A 23,472-nucleotide genomic window follows, 5' to 3' on the forward strand; every position below is an offset into this window, starting at 1 on the left:
GAATTTGTGGGCGTTATTAAGAAAATAGAGAGCTTTCATGTAAAACCTGACAGTCTATTCTTGTTCCAATAAATAAAGGCTATTCCATGCAAGAAATTGCCAAGAAACTGAATATCTTATACAACGGTGTATCCTCCTACCTTCAGCTCCTGTGCAAAGTTTTTAAACCAATCCAGCCCAAGTCTGCCCACCCCTGATACAGACCTTTTCATCATGTATATAAAGGTTAAGGACCAGATAAGGGTTATCCACAAGACCAAATTTGAATTACTCACTATTGTACCCCTGAGCTTCTCTCTGTCGGGCTGTAACAGGACAGTCCTTGTGAGTGAGCAAAATCTGCTTCAGCTGACCAACCTCTGACCTCAATGATGTCACTTCAGTCTGGGTAAGAGCAACATGCATCAATAACTCTGCAAAAACAACTAATAAACACGTGTGCTCTTAAAAAAGTAGATATAGGCACCTGCAGCTGAAGGTTAGTGTGAGTCAGCTCCTCTGCTTTCTTTTCCAGGGACGATACCCAAAGCTTCCTTTTCTGTCTGCAGCGAGTGGCGGCCGCTCGATTGCGCTCCAGAAACTTTTGCCGCCGCTCGTCAGGGTCCTGCTCGCTGGCCCGCCTCCGACGGCTGCAGCTTCCGACCCCCTGCAATGCATGCTGGGAGTGCGGCGAGTGACATGGGTGCATTTGTTGCGGAACCGGTGATACCTGCAAACACATAGAGTGGATGACCTCAAGAAATCAACTGTGGAAATGAAGAGCTGTGTTTCATATGGAATTTTGTGAAACCCAGGTAAGTGGGCAGTCTTGTGCAGGGGTCTCAACCGGGGGCCAGTTGTTCCCTGTGGGATGATGTTTTGAGGCCCCCACCTTAATATCAAAGTTTAAAGGGACAGTGGTATTATTTCGTGCCTTGGAATAGTAGACACAAAAAAGTAAACAAAAAAAGGAATCCTGGCTAATTGACAGCCATTTAGCTGACTCGAGCACCCAAAAACCTCAAAAAACACTTGGCAAGAAAATGGGTTATAAAGTTGTGCATTTTAGTCACTTTGAGTTTCCATAGTTTGTATTTTTCCTTCAACTCATCTTGGTTTGACTACATAATACAGTGACATCTAGTGGTCAGCAAATACACACGGTCCCTTCAATGTAAATAAAGCCCATGCAAACACACATATCTTTACATATCTTTACATATATATATATATATATATATATATATATATATATATATATATATATATATATATATATATTGCATTTCCAGAGGTATTTTCGTTTTTTAACCTTTTTTTGTAGATCTGCAAATATTTTAATGTGTTTATATTTTGTCTTTTCAGGTATCCTATATTTCACTTTAAATTTGTTATGTGTAAACAAGCTTATAGTTTATTTTTGTATTTCATACTGCATTTGTTGTTCCACCGAAATGCAAATATTTTGACTTGATTTTGTATTTTCAGGGATTGTGTGTTTGCCTCGTTTTGTATGTTTAGTATGAAAAACGTAAACGTAGATTGAAACAAGAAAGGCTAACATAATAAAATAGCATAATACATTTTTAAATTATGGGGGAGGGGGATTGTCTGACAGCTACATAGCACAATTACATTCTGCTCAGCAACAAAAATATATACTTCAATTTAAAAATATTATACTTTTGAATAATACAAGTTTAAAGACCCTGACTTTATGGAGACTATATGGTACGGGAAAACACTGAAAACGAATCATACCTGTGTAGGTACAGATAATGGGGGTGAGCCTTGGGGGAGGTTTCCTGGAGGTGATTGGTGAGCTGGTGTACCCCTGGATGGGTGAGGGTGGCAGTGGGGGTTTCCGTGGTGCTGTGGATGGGTCGAATGGCATCGCTGTTGGTAACTGATTGGTGGAGCAGTGATCTGATGATGATGAGGAGGAGGTGGATGATGGGGGTGTTGTAGAGGGGGGGCATGGTGACGCTGGGACATTATCTCCATCATTGCACTTGTTGGGTTGTTTACGGGGGCCATTACCGGGTGTTGGTAATGATGCCCTATCATCTGCTTGGATCTCTAAAAATAAACAGAAAGCTTGTAATATAAATGACCATTTGTAATATAAATGACAATTTTTAGGACAAAGTACTGTGTGTTCCAAAAGTCTCAAGCGCATTTGCATTAACTACAAGAAGATAAAAGTTGTGTCGTTTTAAAGCTTATTATATTAGTTTTTTTTTGTAAGACTATTGATTTTTTTTTTCCATTTCATTTCACACACATTAATGGCATTCAGAAAAGTCATTTTGTGTGCTTGATTTTGCAAAAACTGATCCAATTCAGGCGGATTGGCCGGTCCAAAATTGTCCCTAGGTGTGGATGAGCGAGCGAGTTGTTTGTCCCCTGTGTGCCCTGCGATTGGCTGGCAACCAGTTCAGGCCCGATGATTGCTGGGATGGGCTCCAGCACCCCCGCGACCCTCCTGAGGATAAGCGGTGCAGCTGATGAGATGAGATTCACATACTGTTGTTCAACGTGCACTTTGCAGAAAATTCGAAAAGGAGCCACGGGAGGGGAAGTCCCTAGTAAGATGGCATTGTAAATTCATAACAGATGGTTGTTAATGGCCAACTAAAAGAACAGGACTCAATCTAAAATGTATTAATCTAATAAATTAATTGAATACATTGGAAATATTTCTTAATATTTTGGACAGGCAGGGGTTCTCAAGATTTATTCTGTGACAAAACTGCGCCCTGGATCAGAAAATGTTGTGAAATATTGCTCTAGAAAATGTAAAAAAAAGTTGCATCATTCATTATTATTATTTTTTTAAATCAAATATCCAGGTTATCAATTATCTGTATTTGATTCAACTATGTATCAAGCTCGGCATCGGCCATAAAATCCTCCAGAAAACACAAAAAAATTCTAATAATGCCCCAGTCATCATGTACATACCTACCTTTACCCTAGCCATGTCCAAAGTCCGGCCTAGAGGCCAGTTACGGCCCGTGATCAGATTTTTACTGCCCTGCGGTCTCTGTAATAAAATTAATAATATGCGACCTGCCAGTAATGTTGACCGCAATTTAAAAGACAATTGTACCCCCAAAAGAAAACACCATTTCACCAGATGATGACAGTAGCCCTTTGGCCACATTGTCCGTGGCTTTCTGTTACAATTTAAGCCTACCCCATTACTGACATAGCGACTATAATTTTAAAAGTGGCTCAGGAGGTAGAGCGCTCGTCTTGGGATCAAGAGATTGTAGTTCGTAGTTACATGTCGAAGTGTCCTTGGGTAAGACACTGAACCCCTAATACCCCAATAAGCAGGTTCGCGCCTTACATGGTTGCACGGCCACTATTGGGAAATGTGAAGCACACTGTAAAGCGCTTTGGGAAGTCTTGACTTGAAAAGCGCTATATAAATGCAGATCATTTCATTTCATTTAAAAAAAGAAAGTTGACTATGAGGGATGTCACTTCAAGGAGAAGTGGAAATTTTTGTACTTTTTCACAGAAATCTGAAGAAAAAAAAAACGGTCCGCCAGTTTGCCAAGAGACTGGCTGTTTTAGAAAAATATAATATCAGGAGGCACAGCCAGATGAAATATGCTGACTCCAAAAAGCTAACTGGAAATGAACGTTGTGAAAAAGTGAGGAACTGGAAGCTGTTTTGACGAGACAGCAGCACTTTTTTCTCAAGACCCTGTGAGTCAAAAGAAAATCCTACAAAGGTGAGCTATGAGGTCAAGACGCTGATCGCCAGGCAGTACAAACCTTTGACGGAGGGTGAATTTATTAGACTGTTCAAAGAATACCAGGTTGAATAGTCAGCCCTCATACATTTACCGCTTACCAAATCGGGCCGCATTCTGAAGTTTGGACACTCCTGGACTACCGCTTTTCTCCCATTAAAAACGCCTAACGTTTTTTTTTTTAAAAAGCTGCTTTTTCAAATGTAAAGCACAAAAAAATCATGACTTGAGACAAGTACGTTTGCTTTTTCTTGAGGTGAGGCTAAATATTTGTGCGTGAATAAACCGTTTCAAACGCATTAGGTTTTCGTTTTGCTAAATGTTTGCCACTTCCGGTTTTAAACAAGTTTTTTATGATTTTATTTTTTATAAATATTCTGAAGACATATTGTGTTTCATGCGTAAAAAAGAGCGTGCGCAACGACATCTACTGCTATTTAATGTCAAAATGTTGGCATGTATGCCTACATGAGAAGTCAGATGTGCATTCAATAGTTTGGCCTTTGTGTCCAGTTCTTGGTATCACAATGAGAGTAACTATGAAAAACCGGGGATGGTTTTGAAACGAGTTGCATGAAGAGTGGAGGAAGGAATGTGTAGTGATTTGCCCTCGGTGAGCCCTGTCATTCCATGACATCATCAAAACCAGTATGACTCTTCCTTCAGTGAAAATCAAACAACCCCTCTAACTTTGATCGTTTAAAACAAATGCTTGTGGGTCTATGTGGTTTTAGTTTATAGTTTGAATAACTTTATCACGTCATTCACCACGTTCCACCCCTGTCACAGTAAAGAGCGTGAATACTGCACCCTAAGTCGCCTCCAACTGAATTAGAAACAGCAGATAAGCTCTGGCCCAACCAAGTGGTACCTCTACATAGGAGCTTAATTTGCTCATGTAACGAGGACATTCTCCCGATATTAAATAACTAAAAACTAATTGGCCTGTTTCCAACCTCCTAAAATTATTAAAGTAAACCCTACCTATAAATCACATATTTTTCATCACTAAATACACATTCAAATAGTCATTAACATAAAATTGACAATAATACGATAAATAAGATATTGATGAAATAAAATGTGAGTTTATTATGAGGAAGTTGCCGTAGCTTGGTGCGGGAAGAGTGAGAGCACAGGACTTTTGATGATACGTAAGCACTTACCGTGAGCTTCGAATTAAAGTTACTGTAATTTTTGATAGATGTGAACACCCCCCAATCTTTTTTTTTTCTGCCTGTTTCAGTTTTTATTCATCACTTTATTTTGCCTTTTTAGCTGGATTGAGAACCATCACTTTCTGCAAATATTTTAGGGAAAAAAAAGGTGCCTCTTTTTCTAGTTTTTTTAACTACTGCAGCAACTTCCTTCCACTAAGTAATCACCACTTGAATCTCCTTTGCATACATCAGCTTTCCATGTTCATCCTCTTCTTTGCTGTTGTTTTGCAACGGTAATATAACCTCCCTCAGAAATGATTCACACTGCTTCACCACATACTCGCCATATGGGGTCGCCTACACACTTCCATAATTGGATACTGGAAGCAACACAAGGAAGTGGGGGCTCCCTTTATGTGTGGACAAATATCTGATCAAAGTAACTCCTGCCACCTTGTGGTTATTTATCATACTAAAATCATTCCCTAATCAACAGCGCCAAAGTTTTTTTTTTTTGATAAACCAAAAAACAACAGCGTATTTTTATGTCTTGGCGCTCTGGGAAAATGCTTCTAAAACATATTCATATGGTATGGCACTGAATCGGTTAGTAAGATAGATTTGCATTTTTACTTGTACTTGACAAATGAGAAAACGAGTGCAGGAGAGCTGTAGTGAGACAGAGCGGTAGGGAACGCGCTCGAGGCGGGAGATCATGTTTGCAGCATGACATCACCCCCCCTTCCATTGCAATATTGCTATCTGCTCCAAGTTACACAATATTTCTTTAAGAGAGGCAAGCTGACTTTCGCCCTCCCCTTCCACTTCAAGCATCCAGAGACAGGGGAAAAATGGGAGCACATTTAATGGCTGCCAAGGATGAGATCACTCAGCTGTCCGTGCCAACTTAACCAGACTTGCACACAAACACAAATGCACGTACGCACCAAGGGAACAGGACGGGGCACGAGTATTTCAGCTCTGTTTACTACATAGAAACACTGTCACAGTGGGCCCTGTGATTACATCATGGCTCTCCTTGGCCTAGATGACACACGCCTCTGATATTTTGGAATGGGGGCTTCAGTGAAGGAGGACACAAACGTTTACCTGAAGTGCTTTAACTTTTATTGTTTATCTAAATGTTTTTTTAATTACTAGAATTAAATTAAGAATTTCAGTGTTTCCCATACCGTTGAAAGTCCCTGGTGGGCCGCCGGGGTTTGAATAGTCCCGCCTGAGTCTCATAAACTTGTAGAGAGACGCCCTCCCTACGTCGCGCTTCGGTTGGTTCGTGGATTTTGCATTTAATTGTCCTCATTGTCAACATATCGTGGATTGTGTTCTGCAGAAAGCTCACGGCTAATGCTATCACGGGGAAGATTGTGTTTTTGTGTATTGGGAGGGCGTGACTTTCTGTGTGCCTGACTGTAATAGGCTGGTGTATGCTGTCAGTCAAACAGCCGAGGTGGGCGGGCGCACAGATGAGCGAAAAAGTATGCTGATCACCAGCCGGTGAAAGTCTGCCTAAAAATGACGCCGATGCTTCTGCCCCGGTGGCTTTGCTTTACCATTGCATTTGTTCTTTCCTTATGGCGTTGTCATGTGAAGCGTCATCGCCCCTTACGTCTAGTGTCCAAGAGGACAGGTGAAGAGACCATTAAACCGGGTATAGGCGAAATGTAATTACTTAAAAAGTGCTAGAGTTTGGCTGTGAAAAGGGTGTCCGAACCCTGTAATTTATTTATTTCTCATTCAATATGGGCAGGCAGGTTGCAACAAAAACTGCATTCTTATTTTGTCCCTACTTTTATGGAACCTGATCTTCTTAACAGAGTAAGAGGGAGTGATTTGCATTCACAGAGAGAAAATATTTCCTTCAGTACCTGAGGCGAAGAACAGGACTGGATGTTTATGGGGCCTGGTATACCCATTATACAAGACATCTGCTTCTCCATCTGAAGAATAAATAAATGACGCAAAAATCAACTTTTTTTTGTTTATTACCTTGAGAATAAAAAGCTCCCAGCAAGGTCACATCCATTTATCCAGCTTTTGATCTATTCATCTCTGGAAAATAAATTCATTTTTCCGTCTGCCAACAAAAGCATCTTCACTACTTTGACCAACGTACCCGCATCTTATGACTCAATTCCAGTGTTGGGCGCATTACTAAAAAGTATTTAGTTGCCTTTACTAGTTAACGAAAATAATTCTTTGCCCATTCTTTCTTACAAAAAGTTGCTAAAATTTTGATGATGATTGTGTACAATATTTTTTCGGATCTTTGATCAAATGCTTTATTGGATTGAAGTCTGGACTTGGCCTTTAAACACCTTTTGCATTATTGGTTTTAAACAATTCCATTGTTGACTTTGCTTTATGTTTAAGGTCTTTGTCCTGTTGGAAAGTGAACCTGCGCCCCATTCTCAGGTCTCTTGCAGGCTTTAACAAGTGTTTACGTCAGAATCGCCCTGTCCTTGGCTCCATCCACCTTCCAATTAACTTTAACCATATTGCTGGTCCCTTCTGAAGCAAAGCAACCCTAGAGCATGGTGTTGCCACCATTATGTTTGACAGTGGGCATGGTGTGTTCAGGGTGAAGTGCAGTGTTACTCTCACGCCAAACGCCACACTTTGCATTCAGACCAAAGCACCTTGTTACAAATGTTATTTGTGTCTCCCATGTGACTTCTTGCAAACGCCAAAGAAGCTTCTTCTTGGAATTCTTTCAGAAAGGGCGTGTGTCCCATTCATGCTTGGAACTTTTCCACAATTTTATCCCGGACCTGCCTGGTGTGTTCCTTGGTCTTCATAATGCTCTCATAATTTGTCCTGATGCTGTCTGCTCAAGTGCATTCAAACTGAGACTTAATGACACACAGGCACACTCTGTTTGTTATTTCTAGTCATCTAGGCCGACATTGGATCATCTTAGATGTGATCAGAGAACTTCTTGGGTCAATTGGCTGGACTGAGAGAACTAGTTCTTAGTTTTTTCATTAAGATTATAAAATAAAATGGTGAAATAATTTGGTTCTACTCCACAATTGTGTCTCGCATGTTGTTGATTCTACGAAAATATTTTCAGTTTTTTAGCTTTAAGTTTGAAGTCTGAAATGTGGCACTATAACAAAAAGTTCTTGGAGGGGGACAAGAACTTTTGCTAGGCACTGTAAGTAACTGATTAACGCACCCTAATAACTTAATTATGCGTTACATTACTCGTTACTGAGAAGTTATTGCCTTCTAAGAACGCGTTACAGTGGGACCTCGCTACTTTGCGGTTCCACGTTCGCGGGTTCAGAGCTTCGCGGGAATAAACAACAATAATAATAAAATAAAATAATATATATATATTTTTAAGCATTTTTGAAGGGCGTTGCTACTTCGCAGATTTTCACTTTTCGCGGGTGGTTTTGGTCCCCATTAACCGCAATAACCGAGGGATTACTGTACTCCCAACACGGCTCATTTCAAAGGGTACCGTTGGGTTCGCGTGTAGGTCCGAGATCAGTCGCCAGTACTTACGGCCATGTGGTGCGCAGATGCCCCTTGCATTGCGGGGTCGGGCAGAGTGCCAGGCAGCGAGGCTGGCAGCGGTTGCCGGTGTCTGTTGCGTATGTGGAGGAGGGAGGAGGGCGATCCGGGAACAGGCCTGTTGTCAAGCGCAGAGAGGACCAATGAGGATATCGTTTTACTCGTGCGGCTTAGAGACAGAGGTGCAAATTGACATTTATATCCAGGATTTAATGGCAGATGGAGGAGATCAAATAGGGACTGATAAATACATGACATGGACTCAACTGTACTTAAAGTAAGAAAGAACTTAAAACGGGGTTTGTACAGCATTTTATGGGCAAATGTGTTCCCTTTTTAAGAGTGTTGGGAATGTTACTTTAAAATAGTAGTTATAGTTACTCATTACTTTTTTAAAAAGTACCTGAGTTGGTTACAGAATTACTCTAAAGTAAAAGTCACTAGTTACCGGGGAAATTAACTATTTTAGTTACTTTAAAGTTTTTGTATGTCAAAGAATTTGATTTTTTTTTTTTAGCAAATACGAAAACACCACGTCTACTTGTACGGATAGGAATTTTGAGAAAGTTTTTTTTCCTGGTTCGGCTTACTAAAAAGAGCTGTCTCCTTCGGGTCCCAAACCACTTTTCTGGTTGTTTTTGTTGCTTTAATCCCTACATTACCAATAAACAAATAATTAAATAAAGACAAAAATGGAGAAAGACAAAAATAGAAAAATACAATGACAAAAGGAAAACGAGAGATTAAAAAAATAATAAATAAAACATTTTTATACAACACATTAACACAAGAAATATCGTTAAATTATTCATAAATCTACAAAAAAAAAGATAAGATACAATTTTAACGTTTTCATGCTTAGCAAATGTAATGTCAACAACACAGAATCCCCCCAAAATGCTTACAAAACATTCACAAGCGGAAAAAAGGAGTTTTGGAGGCAACCAGCTGTTGATTTGTGGGGAGCCGGAAGACTTTGGTCACTTCCAAGAGCCGGCTCTTGGAGATGTTTTGTTCGCAAACCACACAATTTGGCTGCTTCAAATATAGGGCTTTTATTCACATTTTTTTTTGGCGCATTAGTAAATAGTATATTCATAATGGTTATCGAACTATTTGGCAGTCGCTATTTTGAAGGGTGATATGATCCAAAAGACGCGAAGTATACAACTCGATAGATGTATTAATATATCTGCGATATAAACGTGCGATATTCAATCTTGCATGTTCATTTATGGGTAAAAATGACAGTAATATGTATCTTACATTTTCAGTTTCAGAAAGGTCTTCCCACTACAATACACCACTGGTAAATGCAACCTTTTTTGCATGGCCCAAAATTGATGCTTAATCTTTGTAGTAACACATATTTCATAGTGGCCTGTTTAGATGTAGCATGCACCTGTCTTCTTGGGCGTGACCTGTAGGTGGTGATCACACTTCATAGGACAGTGCCTTACAAACTAATGCCAGCTGCAGTTAATCATGAAGGAAGAATAAATGCAATGGTCATGCAAAGCCACCAGAGAGCAGTGTTGACGTCATTGCAACAATTTCAAGCACGTACAAGCAATTTACCCAAGATTCAAGCACTTTTCAGTCCTTAAGTACAACTTAAACTCCCACAGTTTGTTGGAAATTTAGAAAGTTAACACTTGGTGTGTTTAAAACAATATTCACTCTGCTCAGCTTCCCAGGATTGGGCCTTCCCAGGGTGATATGGCCGTATACGGGGGATTTAGTGATTTTAGAGTGAAACTGTAAGTTTGGTAAACTTGTTAACATGTTTTACTAGTTATCCGGATAACTCTTAATATGTTACGTCGTTACTGACGTTACCAGGCATGTCAGTCCTGTAACGTTCGTACACCGTACACTTATTCACCCAGTTGTTCTCCATTTTATTTTTATTTTGAATTGCATTTCAAGATGACATGATTTTGGTGTTTTATATAGTCAACTACATACTCCCCAAAAAATGTGACTTAAACTTTAGTGCGACTTGCGCATGTTTTTTCTTTCTTAATTATGCATTCGTTGGCTGATTTATAATCAAAAATATGGAATTCACTTTAAAAAACAAATCTTAAATGAAATTGGCTTTTGTTACACTTCTGATAATGATTTCTAGTTAATATTAGGCCAGCAGAGAAGGCCTTGCTGGATCTAACGGCCCATTACTAGTATACAGTTTGAATGGGGGGAAAAATTGCAGCTAAGACGGAAAAGAAGAAATTGAGGAATACCAGCAGGGGGACGGTTCCACTCGCTGACCGAAGCAAAGCACCCCGGCCATTCTGAGGTCATCGCCAATGATGTCATGACTGAATGTGAGGCATGTGGAGCGTTTCGCTTTACAGTAACGTTCAAGCGCTCCAAAAGAAGCATTTCTCCACGTAACCACAACAGTCCTGTCGGGGCCGAGGGCCAGGACTGCCTGGTTACCATGAAAACTCGAGGCAAACATGGGAAGAAACATCCAGACACTCGAGCCGCGGTTGATTTAGCAACTCTTTGGTGGATACACTGTCTGGATGCAGCTGTTCGCCCATCTACACTCAAGAAATTGATATCAGATGGCCGACTACTATCTGTCATATCCTGAACAGACAGCTAAAAAGTTTGATCAGGGGAGTCCTTTAGTTTTTTTTTTTTTTCGGTTGGATTAGATCAGACAAAATGCTGTTTGTGGAATGTGATAAAATACTTACCGTAATCTGCCTACTGCAATTTACTTGATGTATTGTAACGATTGCTTTTCTCAATTTAACGATCGAATAATTCTGAACTTTTTTTTTTTTTTGGAAATAAGATTTTTGTTCTAAGTAAAAAAAGTCGTATACCAGAATTCTCGTGTTTAGATGTGCTTGTGCAAATAGGTACCACTGTATTCCAATAGGATCAGATTAATGAAACTATATTTTGTCATGGCTCTCTCAGTAAGTTTTCATTTTCAATGGGCCCAAAAGACAAATTTCCTCTTTAAAAATCCCCATTACATCAACGTTAAATGAAAAAAGCCAATATTAATCAGGCATCATCAGCAGCCATCATCACCTTAAATAAAAAAAATAATGGAAAGAAGACATCGTTCTTTGGGGCAGGATTTGGCTTGACCAATTCACACATTATATGCGCCGTAAACAGAATAGGAAGAGTTGAATGTCTCTAGCAGTACAGGTGTAAGGAGATAAGAAATATTTTTTTTTGTTTTATGGGGCCCATAAGACTGTTTGATCATTTGATATTAGAAATAGGCTGTATTTGGACATTAAGCGTTTTTTCACCATTTTTTTCCAAACATTCTAGGATCACAAGTCACAATGTCAGCAATATTGAGCATTAATATTCTTTTTGAATATAATTTTAATGTGTATGTGCATTATTCCATCTGTTTAACCCTTATGTTGTGTTAGGGTCTCTAGGGACCCGTTTCAAGGTTATTAAATGTAATAATTGATGGATCTTAGGGGTCATAAAATCAGATTACAATGGAAATGTATGATAATGGATGCATACGTTTTGTAGGATGTTCAATAAATATATTGAGTGATACTTTTTTATTTTTGGTGGTCAAGACTGGGTTAAACCCTGGGTCAAAATTGACCCGCCAACAACAGTTAGTGGTCCCAACACAACATGAGGGTTGACTCTGTAATAATAATAATAATAATAATAATCTGTAGGCGCGATGAAAGATGCTTACTCACTGCCCGGATCTCCATAAGTATTGGGTGCTGTGCTGGATAGTGTATTTAGTGCTAAGTACCTCACATCCTGCATTTTACTATTTTCATTCCCACTTAAGAGCAAAATGATGAGTATGGTTAATAACCAAGAGGGTGTGTATACCAATTATACTAACCCTGAGTGTGTTAGTGCGGAAGGAGGCTGGCTGTTGGCTGCCCCAGACATGGAGGAGGATACGCTTTGTGCAGCCAGGCTGCAGCTCGGGCCAATGGCCGCTCCGTGGGGGTGCTGCAGGGAATGGGCGTGGGGATGCTGCAGAGGTGGGTGATGGAGCTGTGCTTTGAGCTGCTGCTGATTCATACAGGAAGGCCCATTATGGGAAACCGTCTGCGGGGAAAAGAAGCAAAATGCTTTTTCTGAAGTGGGAAGACTGGTTTGATAGTCATAACCATGTTGATGCCACACACCAGGGCTAAGAAAAGTATGGCCTGGTGCCCATGTCCGGCCAGCTGTTTACTGACATGGTGTATAGTGAACAACCGCATGATCAAGAGTCCTGTGGTGTTTCTTAGAATATAGCAGTGGTGGGCTTGCAAGGCCTTCTCTGCCTTCCTAAAAAATATCTGAATCATGTCATGTTAATTCTATTTTGTCAATGAATCCAAATTGTCAGCTTAATTTCGTTTAAGTGACCAATTTTTTTTTTAAAACGTACAAATATTTGCAAATAAACAACAGAAAAATTGCACCAAATTGATATATTTTCTCCAGTGTAACAAATATTATGGGTCATTTTTGTCCTGGAATTTCTATGTATAAGTATTTGGTGGTCACTATTTTCTATTACACTACCCAGATTGTATTTTGTTAAAATCAGAGATGCACGATACCCCATTTCTTTTCACACAGATACCATTAGTATTACAAATATAAATACACTACACATTATATGTCAGTGTTACTATTAGTTGCTAAAACTCCTTCACCTCCCAATAAATTAAATTTGAAAGATGTGCCTTCAAATACTAACAAAATTTGTTTGCTCGAAATAAATAAAATAATGTTCACCTGTCTTGGGAACCTCCTGTGTGGGTTCAAATCCAGCTAACGGACTTACTGTGTGGAGTTTGTATGTTCTCCCCGTGCTTGCGTGGGTTTCCTCCGGGCACTCCGGTTTCCTCCCACATTCCAAAGACCTGCATTTCAGGTGGATTGGCCAGTCCAAATTGTCCCTAGGTGTGAATGAGCGAGCGAGTTGTCTGTCCCTGTGTGCCCTGCGATTGGCTGGCAACCAGTTCAGGGTGTCCCCTGCCCACTGCCCGATGATTGCTGAGATGGGCTCCAGCACCCCCGCAACCCTACTGAGGATAAGCGGTGCAGCCGATGAGATGAGATGAGATGTTCACCTAATTTGTATTCCTTGATTGGCCACCATTGTGAGGAGAATAAGGCTGATATTGGTATCTGCCCATCCCAAAATATTGAATAATGTAAATCCAAAATGTTTTGATGGTCCCCTGGTATTATAACATTTTGAAAAAGAAAATCTCTGGTCAGAAGAGTCAACAAATAAATAAAAAATACATTAAAAAAAACTTATGTATGTGGCGGTTTCATTGAAAAATTATCCTAGTATAATTTGTGAAAACTAAGTTACTACATATGAGGGGGTAGACTATATATATTTCTTCTCTTCTTTGAGGTCTTGACGGCAGTTTGATTGGTCTAAACTCTTAAAAAAACTTTTGAAATAAATTCCATTCAAACGTGTTTTCAAACAATTATAGAAAACAGTTCCATGTGTATTGATGTTTTACCTGTTTACTCTCTTCTTCTTTCTGCTCCTGCAGAAACTCTTCCTCGATCTCCTTGAAGAGACCAACTTCTTCACAGTTTTGCAGAAACCGGGTGGGAGTCGGCGTCTGGTCTGGATGGTTGAAAGTGACCATACAAATGGAGGTCAGGAAAGATGGTCGCTAACCTCATTAAACAAGTCTCTTGTCTCTTTCTGAGTCCATGTTAAAGATTATGCAATATTTGGAAGTGTGTCACTCACAACATCACATGCCGTTGTCATTGCTACTATCTTAAAGCCTTGAAAGATTGTGTGACGCCTTTGCACTAGTAGTGGGTTTCGTGTTATAGGCAACCGCAAAAAGATGACAAGCAGAACTTATACTACACATCTGATGCAGAAATTCCAAAGGGACTTCTGTGTACCAGACGTTTTTGTTTCCCTCTCACGATATCACCAGACTGACTCTGAGTCCATGAAACAGTGGAAGTTTCAGCCGGCATTTTCTATTGCGGAAAGATTTCATGCCGAGTACTTAAAAAGAACAGGAGCAAACATATGGGGAGTCTGGAGAGCTTTTACGGTGCTTTGGACTCCCAAAAACTTTTAGATCATTGCCGTATTTCAGGCTTCACACTTATAGATGAAAACAAATCTAAATATTTTCTAAGACTCAACAAATGTGAGACACAATCCTGAAAAGAAAACGTATGTATTCAACATTTTAAAATGTGCTAAATACAAATAAAACATTGAAGAGTAGGTGTTGCAAAAATATTGGCCCCCTTCGAGTAAAACTCCTTTTGCTGCTATCACAGCCACAAATCTTTTGGGCATGCCTCAAGAAGTTTTGCACATCTTGAAACATAAATAGTTACCCATTCTTCCTGACTAAACAGCTCGAGTTCCTCAAGGTTTTACAGTGATCGTTTGTGCACAGCATTTTTTCCTTTCCACAAATGCTCTATAGGATTGGGGTTTGGCCGTTCTAACACCTTTATATTGTTAGTTTTAAACCATTTCATAGTAGATTATGCCTTATGTTTAGGGCCGTTGCCTTGTTGGAAGGTGAACCTGCGCCCCATTCTCAGGTCCCTTGCAGACTCCCAACTGATTTTATGCCAGAATCACCCTGTATTCGGCTTTATCCATCTTTACATCAAGTCTAAAGCTCTTGCCAGTCCCTGCTGATGAAAAGCAACCCCAGAGCATGGTGGTTCCACCAGCATGTTTGACAGTGGGGATGGTGTTTTCAGGGTGATGTGCAGTATTACTCTTACACCAAACGTTACGCTTTGAACTAAGCAAGTTTAAATCTGGTCAAATCTGACCCGAGCACCCTGTTCCACATGTTTTCTGTGTCTCATGTGTTGCTTCTTGTGAATTCCAAACAGGCCTCTTAATAGTATTCTTTCTTTTTTTGCCACGCTTCCATAAAGGACAGATTTATGCAGAGTATGACTAATAGTTGTCTTATGCACAGATTGTCCAACTTCAGCTGTGTATGCCTGCAGGTTATCCAATGTGATCATGGGCCTCTTGGTTGCTTCTCTGATTTAGTTTTTTCCTTGTTTGTACCAAATGTTTAGAGCAGGGGTCCGGAACCTTTTTGACTCAAAGAGCCATAAAAGCAAAAAATATTAATTTTATTTTGGGAAAGAGCCACACCATATATTATGAGACAAATTTACTAAAGAGATGGGAGGGAGTGCTTGCACTTTCTGCATAGCTCCACCCATCCCTCCCACTCACCCAATCAAATGACTAAGTTCTCTTCCGGTGTTTTGGCGTATTTACAGTTCTGTGGATTCATCATAAGGTATCTGAACACTGAACACAGATTATATAGTGAACTTTTATATAAAGGATTCTTTAGCGTTGTACAGCCAAAACGAGTTTTTTTTCCCCCTTTTTTTGTGTAACACCTTGACTGTAAATTGTAGTGAAAAACGTGCCCTATGTATACTGCGAAGTAATGCCATGTTATTTAGTTTTGGTTTGGCTTTGCGTGTACCTGAGAAGAAAAGTAGACTCAAGTTTTGAACAAGATGGAGAAATTTTGCATGCAATCAAATTTGTCTCTGAGCCACAGATACTCGTAGAAAGAGCCAAATATGGCTCGCGAGCCATAGGTTCCCGACCACTGGTTTAGAGGGACAGCCAAGTATTGGTAGTTTTGCAGTGGTTTTATCCTCTGTCCATTTTGATATTGCTCGCACAGTACCGTAAATTCCAGACTATATCCAGCGACTTTTGTCAAGTTTTTAAGCCTAGTTTTTGGGTATCTTGTTTCAGAATGATCATAATGTTTTTCCAATAAGTGTAATTTGAAATGGTCATTATATCTCGAATAGTTTGCGCTTTCCAATGATATGTGGCATGGCGTGTTTCAGTGACATCGTACAGACACGTATTTGTTTATCAAAAGTCCAGCATCCCGCCGTTGGAACGTTAAGGGGTTAAGGTACCATATATTATCAGAACTCTTTCTTCGTAAATATCCCATGTTTCAATGTGGGCACATGTGACCTATCGTCAGATGCCGCTTATGTATGTACACAATGTTTTTGTTTTTTTTTAATTCATAAATGTACTGGGTGCGGCTTATAATCAGGTTCACTCTATAGTCCGAGATTTACGGTACTCCAGGAGACGTGTGAATGTTGCGAAATGTTCTTGTATCCCATTCCTGGAGCTGGAACTTTTCCACAATTTTATCCTGGACTTGCCTGGTGTGTTCTTTGTTTTTTGATAATATTTGTGTCTCCTTTCACAGTCCTCTGAACTCATCGTAGAGCAGGTGCATTTAAACTGAGACCTAATGACACCCAGATCCACTCTGTCAATGTTAGTCATTTACGTTGAGATTGGATCATTCAGAAGTCATCAGGTAACTTCAGGTCTCAGTTGGCTGAGGTAAGAGATCAATATTCTCACAACACCTGTCTTTCAGTTTTCCGTTGGAAATGTAATATAAAATGTGAAAAACATTAGGTTCCACTTCACAATTGTGTCTTACATGTTGATGAATCTTTGAATTTTTGTTGTTGTTTTTTTGGTTTGAAGTTTGAAGCCTGAAATGTGGCAATGTGACAAAAAGGTTTAAGGGGCCAATATTTTTGCTAGGCACTGTAAATCATGCTCATGTTCTGTGTCTAGGCAGACAGACGTTTCTATGGTTACAGCCATGTCATGTTACCATTAGTCTAACCGATGGGATGGCACAGATGACACGTTTCTTTCTTTTCTGATTTATTCTTTGCGAGTCTGACGCCAGAACCAACTAATGTTTTTAATTAAAAGAGCTCTTTACAGATGGTGACATCATTTTCTAGAATCTGACGGAGGATAGTGTGTACAAGTACAACGACTAAAGAAAAGAGCGCCTTTGTTGATTTTAATCTGATTTCATATTCAGGATTCAAGCGGGTGTTTGAAATCCTTGAAAGTGCTTGGATTTTACTGTTGCATTTTAAGGGTTGATCAATGCTTGAATTTTAGTTGAGCGTTTGGAAAAGCTTGAAATTGTTTTCATGTTTCCTAGGTTAGGTGTTGGGCTAGGGTTAGGAGCTAGGGTTTGGGCTTCAGATCAGGGTTTTAAACTTGATTCAAAATAGGATTGGGGGTAGGGTTAGAAACCAAGTTTAGGGCTCCTAATTAAGTATTAAACTGAATTTAATGTTCTAAAATAGGTTATAAACTTGCTAGGGTTATAAACTGAATGTAGGGTTCCAAAATAGGTTTAGGCTCCCCTTCTTTTGATCAACGCTGGATTTCCTCTTGTAATAGTACTGGATAAATTAGAAAAATGCTTGAATTTGGCCAAAAAGGTAAACAAACCCCGCATTGTGTGCCAGGTTGATATACATAAAAAAAAACAAAAAAAAAAACGAAATAAGATTTGTGAGGTTAATGAGGGAGCAACATCTCTCACCGGCAAAAGTTGTGTCAGACTTAGAGGAGGAGAACCTGAGGGTCATTTCATGTTTGTGTCTGTGAATGATTAGATGCTCTTCAAACGGGAAGCGCTGCAGGAGAAACCAAAAAAAACATATAATTGGGTCCAGGCTGCACATTCTTAATTGATTTTACAATTAATAAATAAAAAAAACTTGGTTGCATAATTAAGTAATAACATCAGATTAAAAAAAACGAATTGCAGCTCCATTCAGAAGTAACCGTTCACATTCAAACCCAATTCAAATGAGTTAATCCAAATGACACCACAGTTAACACTTTAAGTCATGTTTATTTATTTTAAGGCCCCAAGTGTGCAATATTTGACCGATAGATAGAACTGTATTGTCTAACGCGAACAAAAACCAGTGCCAGGAGCAAAGCGTAGCAGCAAAATGCCGGACAAACATGCTGGTGACTTCTAGGGGTTCAACTATGGAAAAGAAATACAAATTTCTCCACCTATATGTTCTTTAATATAAATTAACATTAGTATGATAGTTAATGTACTTTTGCCAAGTATTTAAATTTACTGTGTTACCCTTAAATAAAAATAGTAAGAAACTGACCTGAGAGCAGCCAGGGGCATCACACACATAAGGCCTGTCCTGTTTGTCATTCATGTCATACGCAGACCTACACAAAGAGAGAATCGGGGGCACCAAGTTTAGTACCGAGATAATCACACTGCATGCAAGGTAATATCTTACTCATCGCTCAGTTATTGTGCAGTGATGTCATGCGGGAGGCATCTTCTGTACTAAGGGACCGCAGAGAGAGTGTTGCACGTCCTATTTTCAAGTTTTTATTCTACAAAAAAAACAGTCGCTACGCGATAGACGCTTTAAAATTATCTTGATGATGTAGATCTGGGTTGGCGAACTCCACGTGGTAGGAAAATAACACACAGGGGCCGCACTAGTAGATTAAAGAAAAAGAGAGAGAGGAAGAAGGGAAAGAGGGGGTGAGAGAGAAGTTGAGAGAGAGGGTGAAAAAAAGAAAGGCAGAAAGAGAGAAAGAAAGAGACCTAAAGAGAGTGAGATATAGAGAAAAGGAACAAAAGAGTAAAATAGAGAGAGAAAAGGAAAGAGAGAGAGAAATGGTAGAGAGAGAAAAGGAGAGAAATAAAAAGAAAGAAAGAAAGAAATTGAATAGGAGAATGAGTGGGACAAAGACAGAGAAATAAAATAGAAGGACAGAACAAAAATATAAAATGAGAAAAAGAGAGAAAAATAGAGATAACAAGAGAGACAAAGAAAGTGAGCAAGAGAAAGAGAGAGGGGGAGAGATAAAAGGAAGAGAAAGAAAAACTAAAGAGAGGGAAAAGAAAGAAGAAATATTTGTGAGTGGCACCTAGCTTTGGTAACATCCAGTGGTCATATTTCAAAGTGCAGGTCATTTTTCTCTTGTGCTTCTCCACACATTGTCTCACTAGCCAGATGAAAACCATTGGCTGGCCTGATAGAAACCCATGTATTGCAGTGTAGTAATTCAACTCAAAAAGTCTTTTGGAACACAATTTTTTTTTAACCCAATCCTCAGTGCATGGTGAAAAGCACACAAGCGGGTCTAATTTAAGTCCTGGTAGGATAAAAATATCAAGGCAAAAAGAATGCATGGGGCACGCTAAGGCCACCTAGACCCCCACCAGCTCTTCTGCTGACCTACTAAGCCAGTCTTGTGATTAGGACTTTACAGGTGTCAATGCTGCTAGCCCAGCATTTTTCACCCAGGCCTATTACGATGCCAATTTGTACTGAAAATGTCCAGATTTTGCTACTCTAATCCACTAACACATCATTTTTGGATACACTACAGCAGGGGTCTTAAACATGAAGCCCTCAGGCCATTAGCAGTTGCTGGGATGATAAATTGAGGCCCCAACCATAACAGTTTAAGGGATTGAGTATTTTGAACCCCAGTATGTAATATTTGACAACTAGTTGGCGCTGTTTTGTCTAATGATAAACAAAAAACAGTGCCAGGAGCACAGCGTAGCAGCATGATGACAGACAAACATGGCGGCCACTTGTATGTAGAAAGCTTTTTTTACCACTAGAAGGCACTAGATATGACATACTTTCATTGTATAAGCCTTCTAGTGTTTAAAAGATCATTCAAAAAATATAATATTTTTTAAAATAAGCAAAAATACATTAACTATGATACAAGTGCATGTTTCCAATTACTCTTAGCTCGAGAATTTTGTGTTGATTTTGCATAATTGTCCACCATCTTGCTGCTTAAGGTTCGCCCCAAAACAAAAACGTTTGTTTTTTCCTCTTTTTTTCTGTCTTGTTTTTGTTCTTGTATTTATCTTTCTTTTTCCCTTTTTTTCGTTTTTAAAAAAAATTCTTTTTATTGCTTTTTTTTTCCCATTTATGCTGTTTTTTTCCTTTCTCTTTTCTTTGTTTCTAACCCATCTCCTTTTTCCTGCCTTTTTTCCATTTGTACCTTTCTTTTTTCTCTCTATTTTCCCATTTTTCTTTGCACTTTTCTCTTTCTGAAATGCTGGGTAAGATAATGAGAAGCAATTCAGTTGTTTTTGAGTATTTGTATATTAGTATTAGTTTGATTTTCTTCCTTGTGCTTTATAGCACCCATTTTTGGTCGCACAACACCTGGGGTCTCCAACTTTTTCAAGCTAAGAGCTACTTTTTGTTCCTAATTAGTGCAAAGGGCAGCCAATTTGATATGTATTTCTAAAACAACAACTTATCATGTTGTTACTATGTTTTTAGTATGTTATAACCAGGTTATTATTGGAAGTAGGGTTAAATAGACTCAGCCCCCAAAAGTTTTTTACTAGTAAATCACAATAACCCAGCACTGCTGAGCTATTTCCAGAACAGGTCTGTGGACACCCCATCTGACCTTAGGGGGCACCACGTTGCAGAGCCCTGCACAACACAATAGAGCGACATCTAGTGGTCAAATATTACCGTCTCTTTAATGTAAGTGCAATGCAAATGATTGATTCTTTTTTTATTGATTGATTCATTTTCATATTAATTCCTGATGCTTTTTTTATTTTTAGATTGTATTTTGTGTAGCAATTTTAAAAGACAGATATATTTGAGAACAGTAGAAATGTTTGTATCTGAGGTTTTCTTGTGGGAAACCCGATACAACACAACTTTATTCGGATCTCAGCTCCATTGGCCCCCAAGTAAATTGAGCTGCAATATTTCAATTATAGATGAAAACAAAACTAAATTCGCTCAAACATTGTGAAATTACTTAACTTTAACGTCCTGTTTAATAACCAGGGCAGTAGCACACGTCTCCATAAAAGAAAGTAAAAGGGGGGTTAGGGGGAACCAATGGGAGTATTAATGGGGTAGAGTGAAAGGTGATTGAGGTAGTGGATTGCAAAAGGGCAATGGGCTGCAGAGAGGAAGGCGACAATGAATGGAAAGAGGAAGGAATGAGGGCAGCAAAAGGGGAGGGAGGGCCGCACCAGCCCACTACTGGCAGGTTGCAACCTGCTTCGGCCCCCTATTTTCCTAGCACCGCTCGCTGGAGGTGACTTCATATGCCAGCAAGTGTATGCAGGTGGCAAAGTGGAAAAAGGAGAGAAAGAGAGACAAATGGATCGATATAGAAAGATATAAATCATGATATCTAGATATTGATAGAGATGGAGATATAGAGCTACTGTAGATAGAGTTATAGATATATAGAGATGGATATGGAAATCCATATACTGTATGTACATATATATATATATATATATATATACGGATGGGCGGGTGGGTAAGTAGACCTAGACAGACAGACAGACAGACAGATATATAAAGAGATAGATATAAAGGTGTAGAGATGGATATACAGAGATAGGGAAATATCTCTCAATACATAGAAACATAGATAGAGAAATACATATATATATATATGTAGAGAGAATTATAAATAGATAGAAATAGGGACTCATATAGAGATATACATAGATTTATGGAGATTTCAATATAGAGATTTACAGTATATTTTAATCTCCTTTATAACTATTGCTTTCCCTTTATATCTATCACTTTCACTTTCTGTCTGTCCCGTTTGTCCGTCTGTGAGAGACATTTAATTTCCAGTGTCCTGTGGGCACTTGAAGCAGTGGAGTGAAAATGAGCCAAGTCAGCAGATTTCAAGCAAAACCTTCTGTCAGTCTGATTACTTCAACGGAAGGTGACGACACCTTTTAAATGCACAATTCCAACAACATAATAGACAGCATCTACAAGTTTTTAACCTTGTTATGCAACATATAATTCTTAGCTTTCCTGAATATGCTTTAACTCTACCATAAAAAGCTTTTTTTTAAAAAAAAAAAATATATATATATAAATATATATATATATAAATATATATATATATAAACAAAATATGTTATCACATTGTATCAAAACTTAGGTATGCGGTTACATTTTATGTATAATATAATCTATGAAAATACCTTGTTGTATTTTTATTCAAGATTTAACACAACAAGTTAAAGGATTATTTGTAATACTACGCGTATATTTAATAGAATTTTATAACACGGCATGTAGAATGTACTTGTTTTAACAATTGAGTTTATAGAATGCAAGATTTGTATTCCTGTCGGCCGTGACAAAACTTGACGTCAAATAAAAAGAACATTGAATTTTTCCACAGCTTGACTCACAACCAATCACAGTCCAGCTTCTTTCTGGGGCTGCGCAACACTTCACCCTACAGCAATTCTCAAATTTGCTGCTGCCAGGGAAAACAAGTTCATAGTGCTTAATAAGTCATGTTTTATAATCTTTCTTTCCTTTTTTGTTGGTTTTGGAACATTATTTGTGAGTATGTCACTGCCATTTTCTTTCTTTTTTCTTCTTTTTTTTAAGCTATGACTACTTAGTATTAGGCGTTTGTACGGGTGTTTGAAATCCTGTGAAATGCCTGAACTTTAATGTTGTGTTTTCAAGGTTTGAAGAGATCTTGAATTTTGGGTGAAGTGTTTGTACATGCTTGAAAATGTTGCCATGTTTCTCTGCAATCTGACTCAGACCAAGCTTTAATGAAAAGAGATAAATAAAAATTAAAAAAATTACTTCGCTGCTACTCTCTAGTTGCTTAGTTTGCTATTACATTCTTATTCCCTTGTGATTTACAGCAGTTGGTATTAGTTTATTTGGCATTGTCCTATAAAGCGCCCAATAGGACAGGGCACTATGAAATGTGTATTAGTGCAAGGATTATGTTTATTATGAACCATGCAAAGAATGAAGGTAGCGTTTCCCAGTGGTAAATTGTAATGGGAAGATCTTCCTGCAACTGAAAATGTAAGCTACATATTACTGTCATTTTTACCCAACACCCGCTAGGGGAGAGATTTGTCTCAAAAACAGATATAATTGTGATTCATTCAAGATCTAAAAATCATATGTTTTGAAAAATGCACACACAAGATTAAAAATTGCATTTATAAATCGCAGATATATTTGTGGCTCTGCAAAAATACATGATTTACACCCGATTTCTTCTTTGATTGGCTTTGACAGTGCTTAAAACGTGCTTGAATTTGGCCATGCAAAAGGTGCACAAACCTGGGGTATTCCAAGAT

General features: G+C 38.8%; 1 protein-coding gene and 1 long non-coding RNA gene across 4 annotated transcripts in view; one reads left to right on the forward strand and one right to left on the reverse strand.

The window, feature by feature from the left end:
• The window catches only part of LOC148371410 (cyclic AMP-responsive element-binding protein 5-like), a 31,670-nt gene that overhangs the window by 1,489 nt on the left and 6,709 nt on the right, over window positions 1–23,472 (reverse strand). For 2 of the 3 annotated variants that reach the window (XM_088329475.1, XM_088329474.1), the window contains exons 4-12: window positions 18,458–18,524; window positions 17,866–17,959; window positions 13,954–14,063; window positions 12,312–12,523; window positions 8,438–8,564; window positions 6,793–6,864; window positions 1,741–2,058; window positions 467–709; window positions 276–384 (exon numbers count right to left, since the gene is read on the reverse strand). In XM_088329475.1, coding sequence (XP_088185601.1) covers window positions 276–384; window positions 467–709; window positions 1,741–2,058; window positions 6,793–6,864; window positions 8,438–8,564; window positions 12,312–12,523; window positions 13,954–14,063; window positions 17,866–17,959; window positions 18,458–18,524 — 1,352 coding nt within the window. Of the gene's footprint in view, window positions 1–275; window positions 385–466; window positions 710–1,740; window positions 2,059–6,792; window positions 6,865–8,437; window positions 8,565–12,311; window positions 12,524–13,953; window positions 14,064–17,865; window positions 17,960–18,457; window positions 18,542–23,472 lie in introns of those variants that run through there. The other variant, XM_088329473.1, reaches the window with a different exon arrangement.
• Window positions 270–22,744, forward strand: LOC148371411 (uncharacterized). The gene is made up of 5 exons (XR_015849808.1): window positions 270–388; window positions 515–794; window positions 13,987–14,095; window positions 16,708–16,847; window positions 22,539–22,744. It is a non-coding gene; the product is annotated as an uncharacterized LOC148371411 (long non-coding RNA).

The sequence above is a fragment of the Urocampus carinirostris genome, chromosome 2 (genome assembly GCF_059441175.1).
Source record: "Urocampus carinirostris isolate Australia breed hairy pipefish chromosome 2, RoL_Ucar_1.0, whole genome shotgun sequence".
Classification (NCBI taxonomy): Eukaryota; Metazoa; Chordata; class Actinopteri; order Syngnathiformes; family Syngnathidae; genus Urocampus; species Urocampus carinirostris.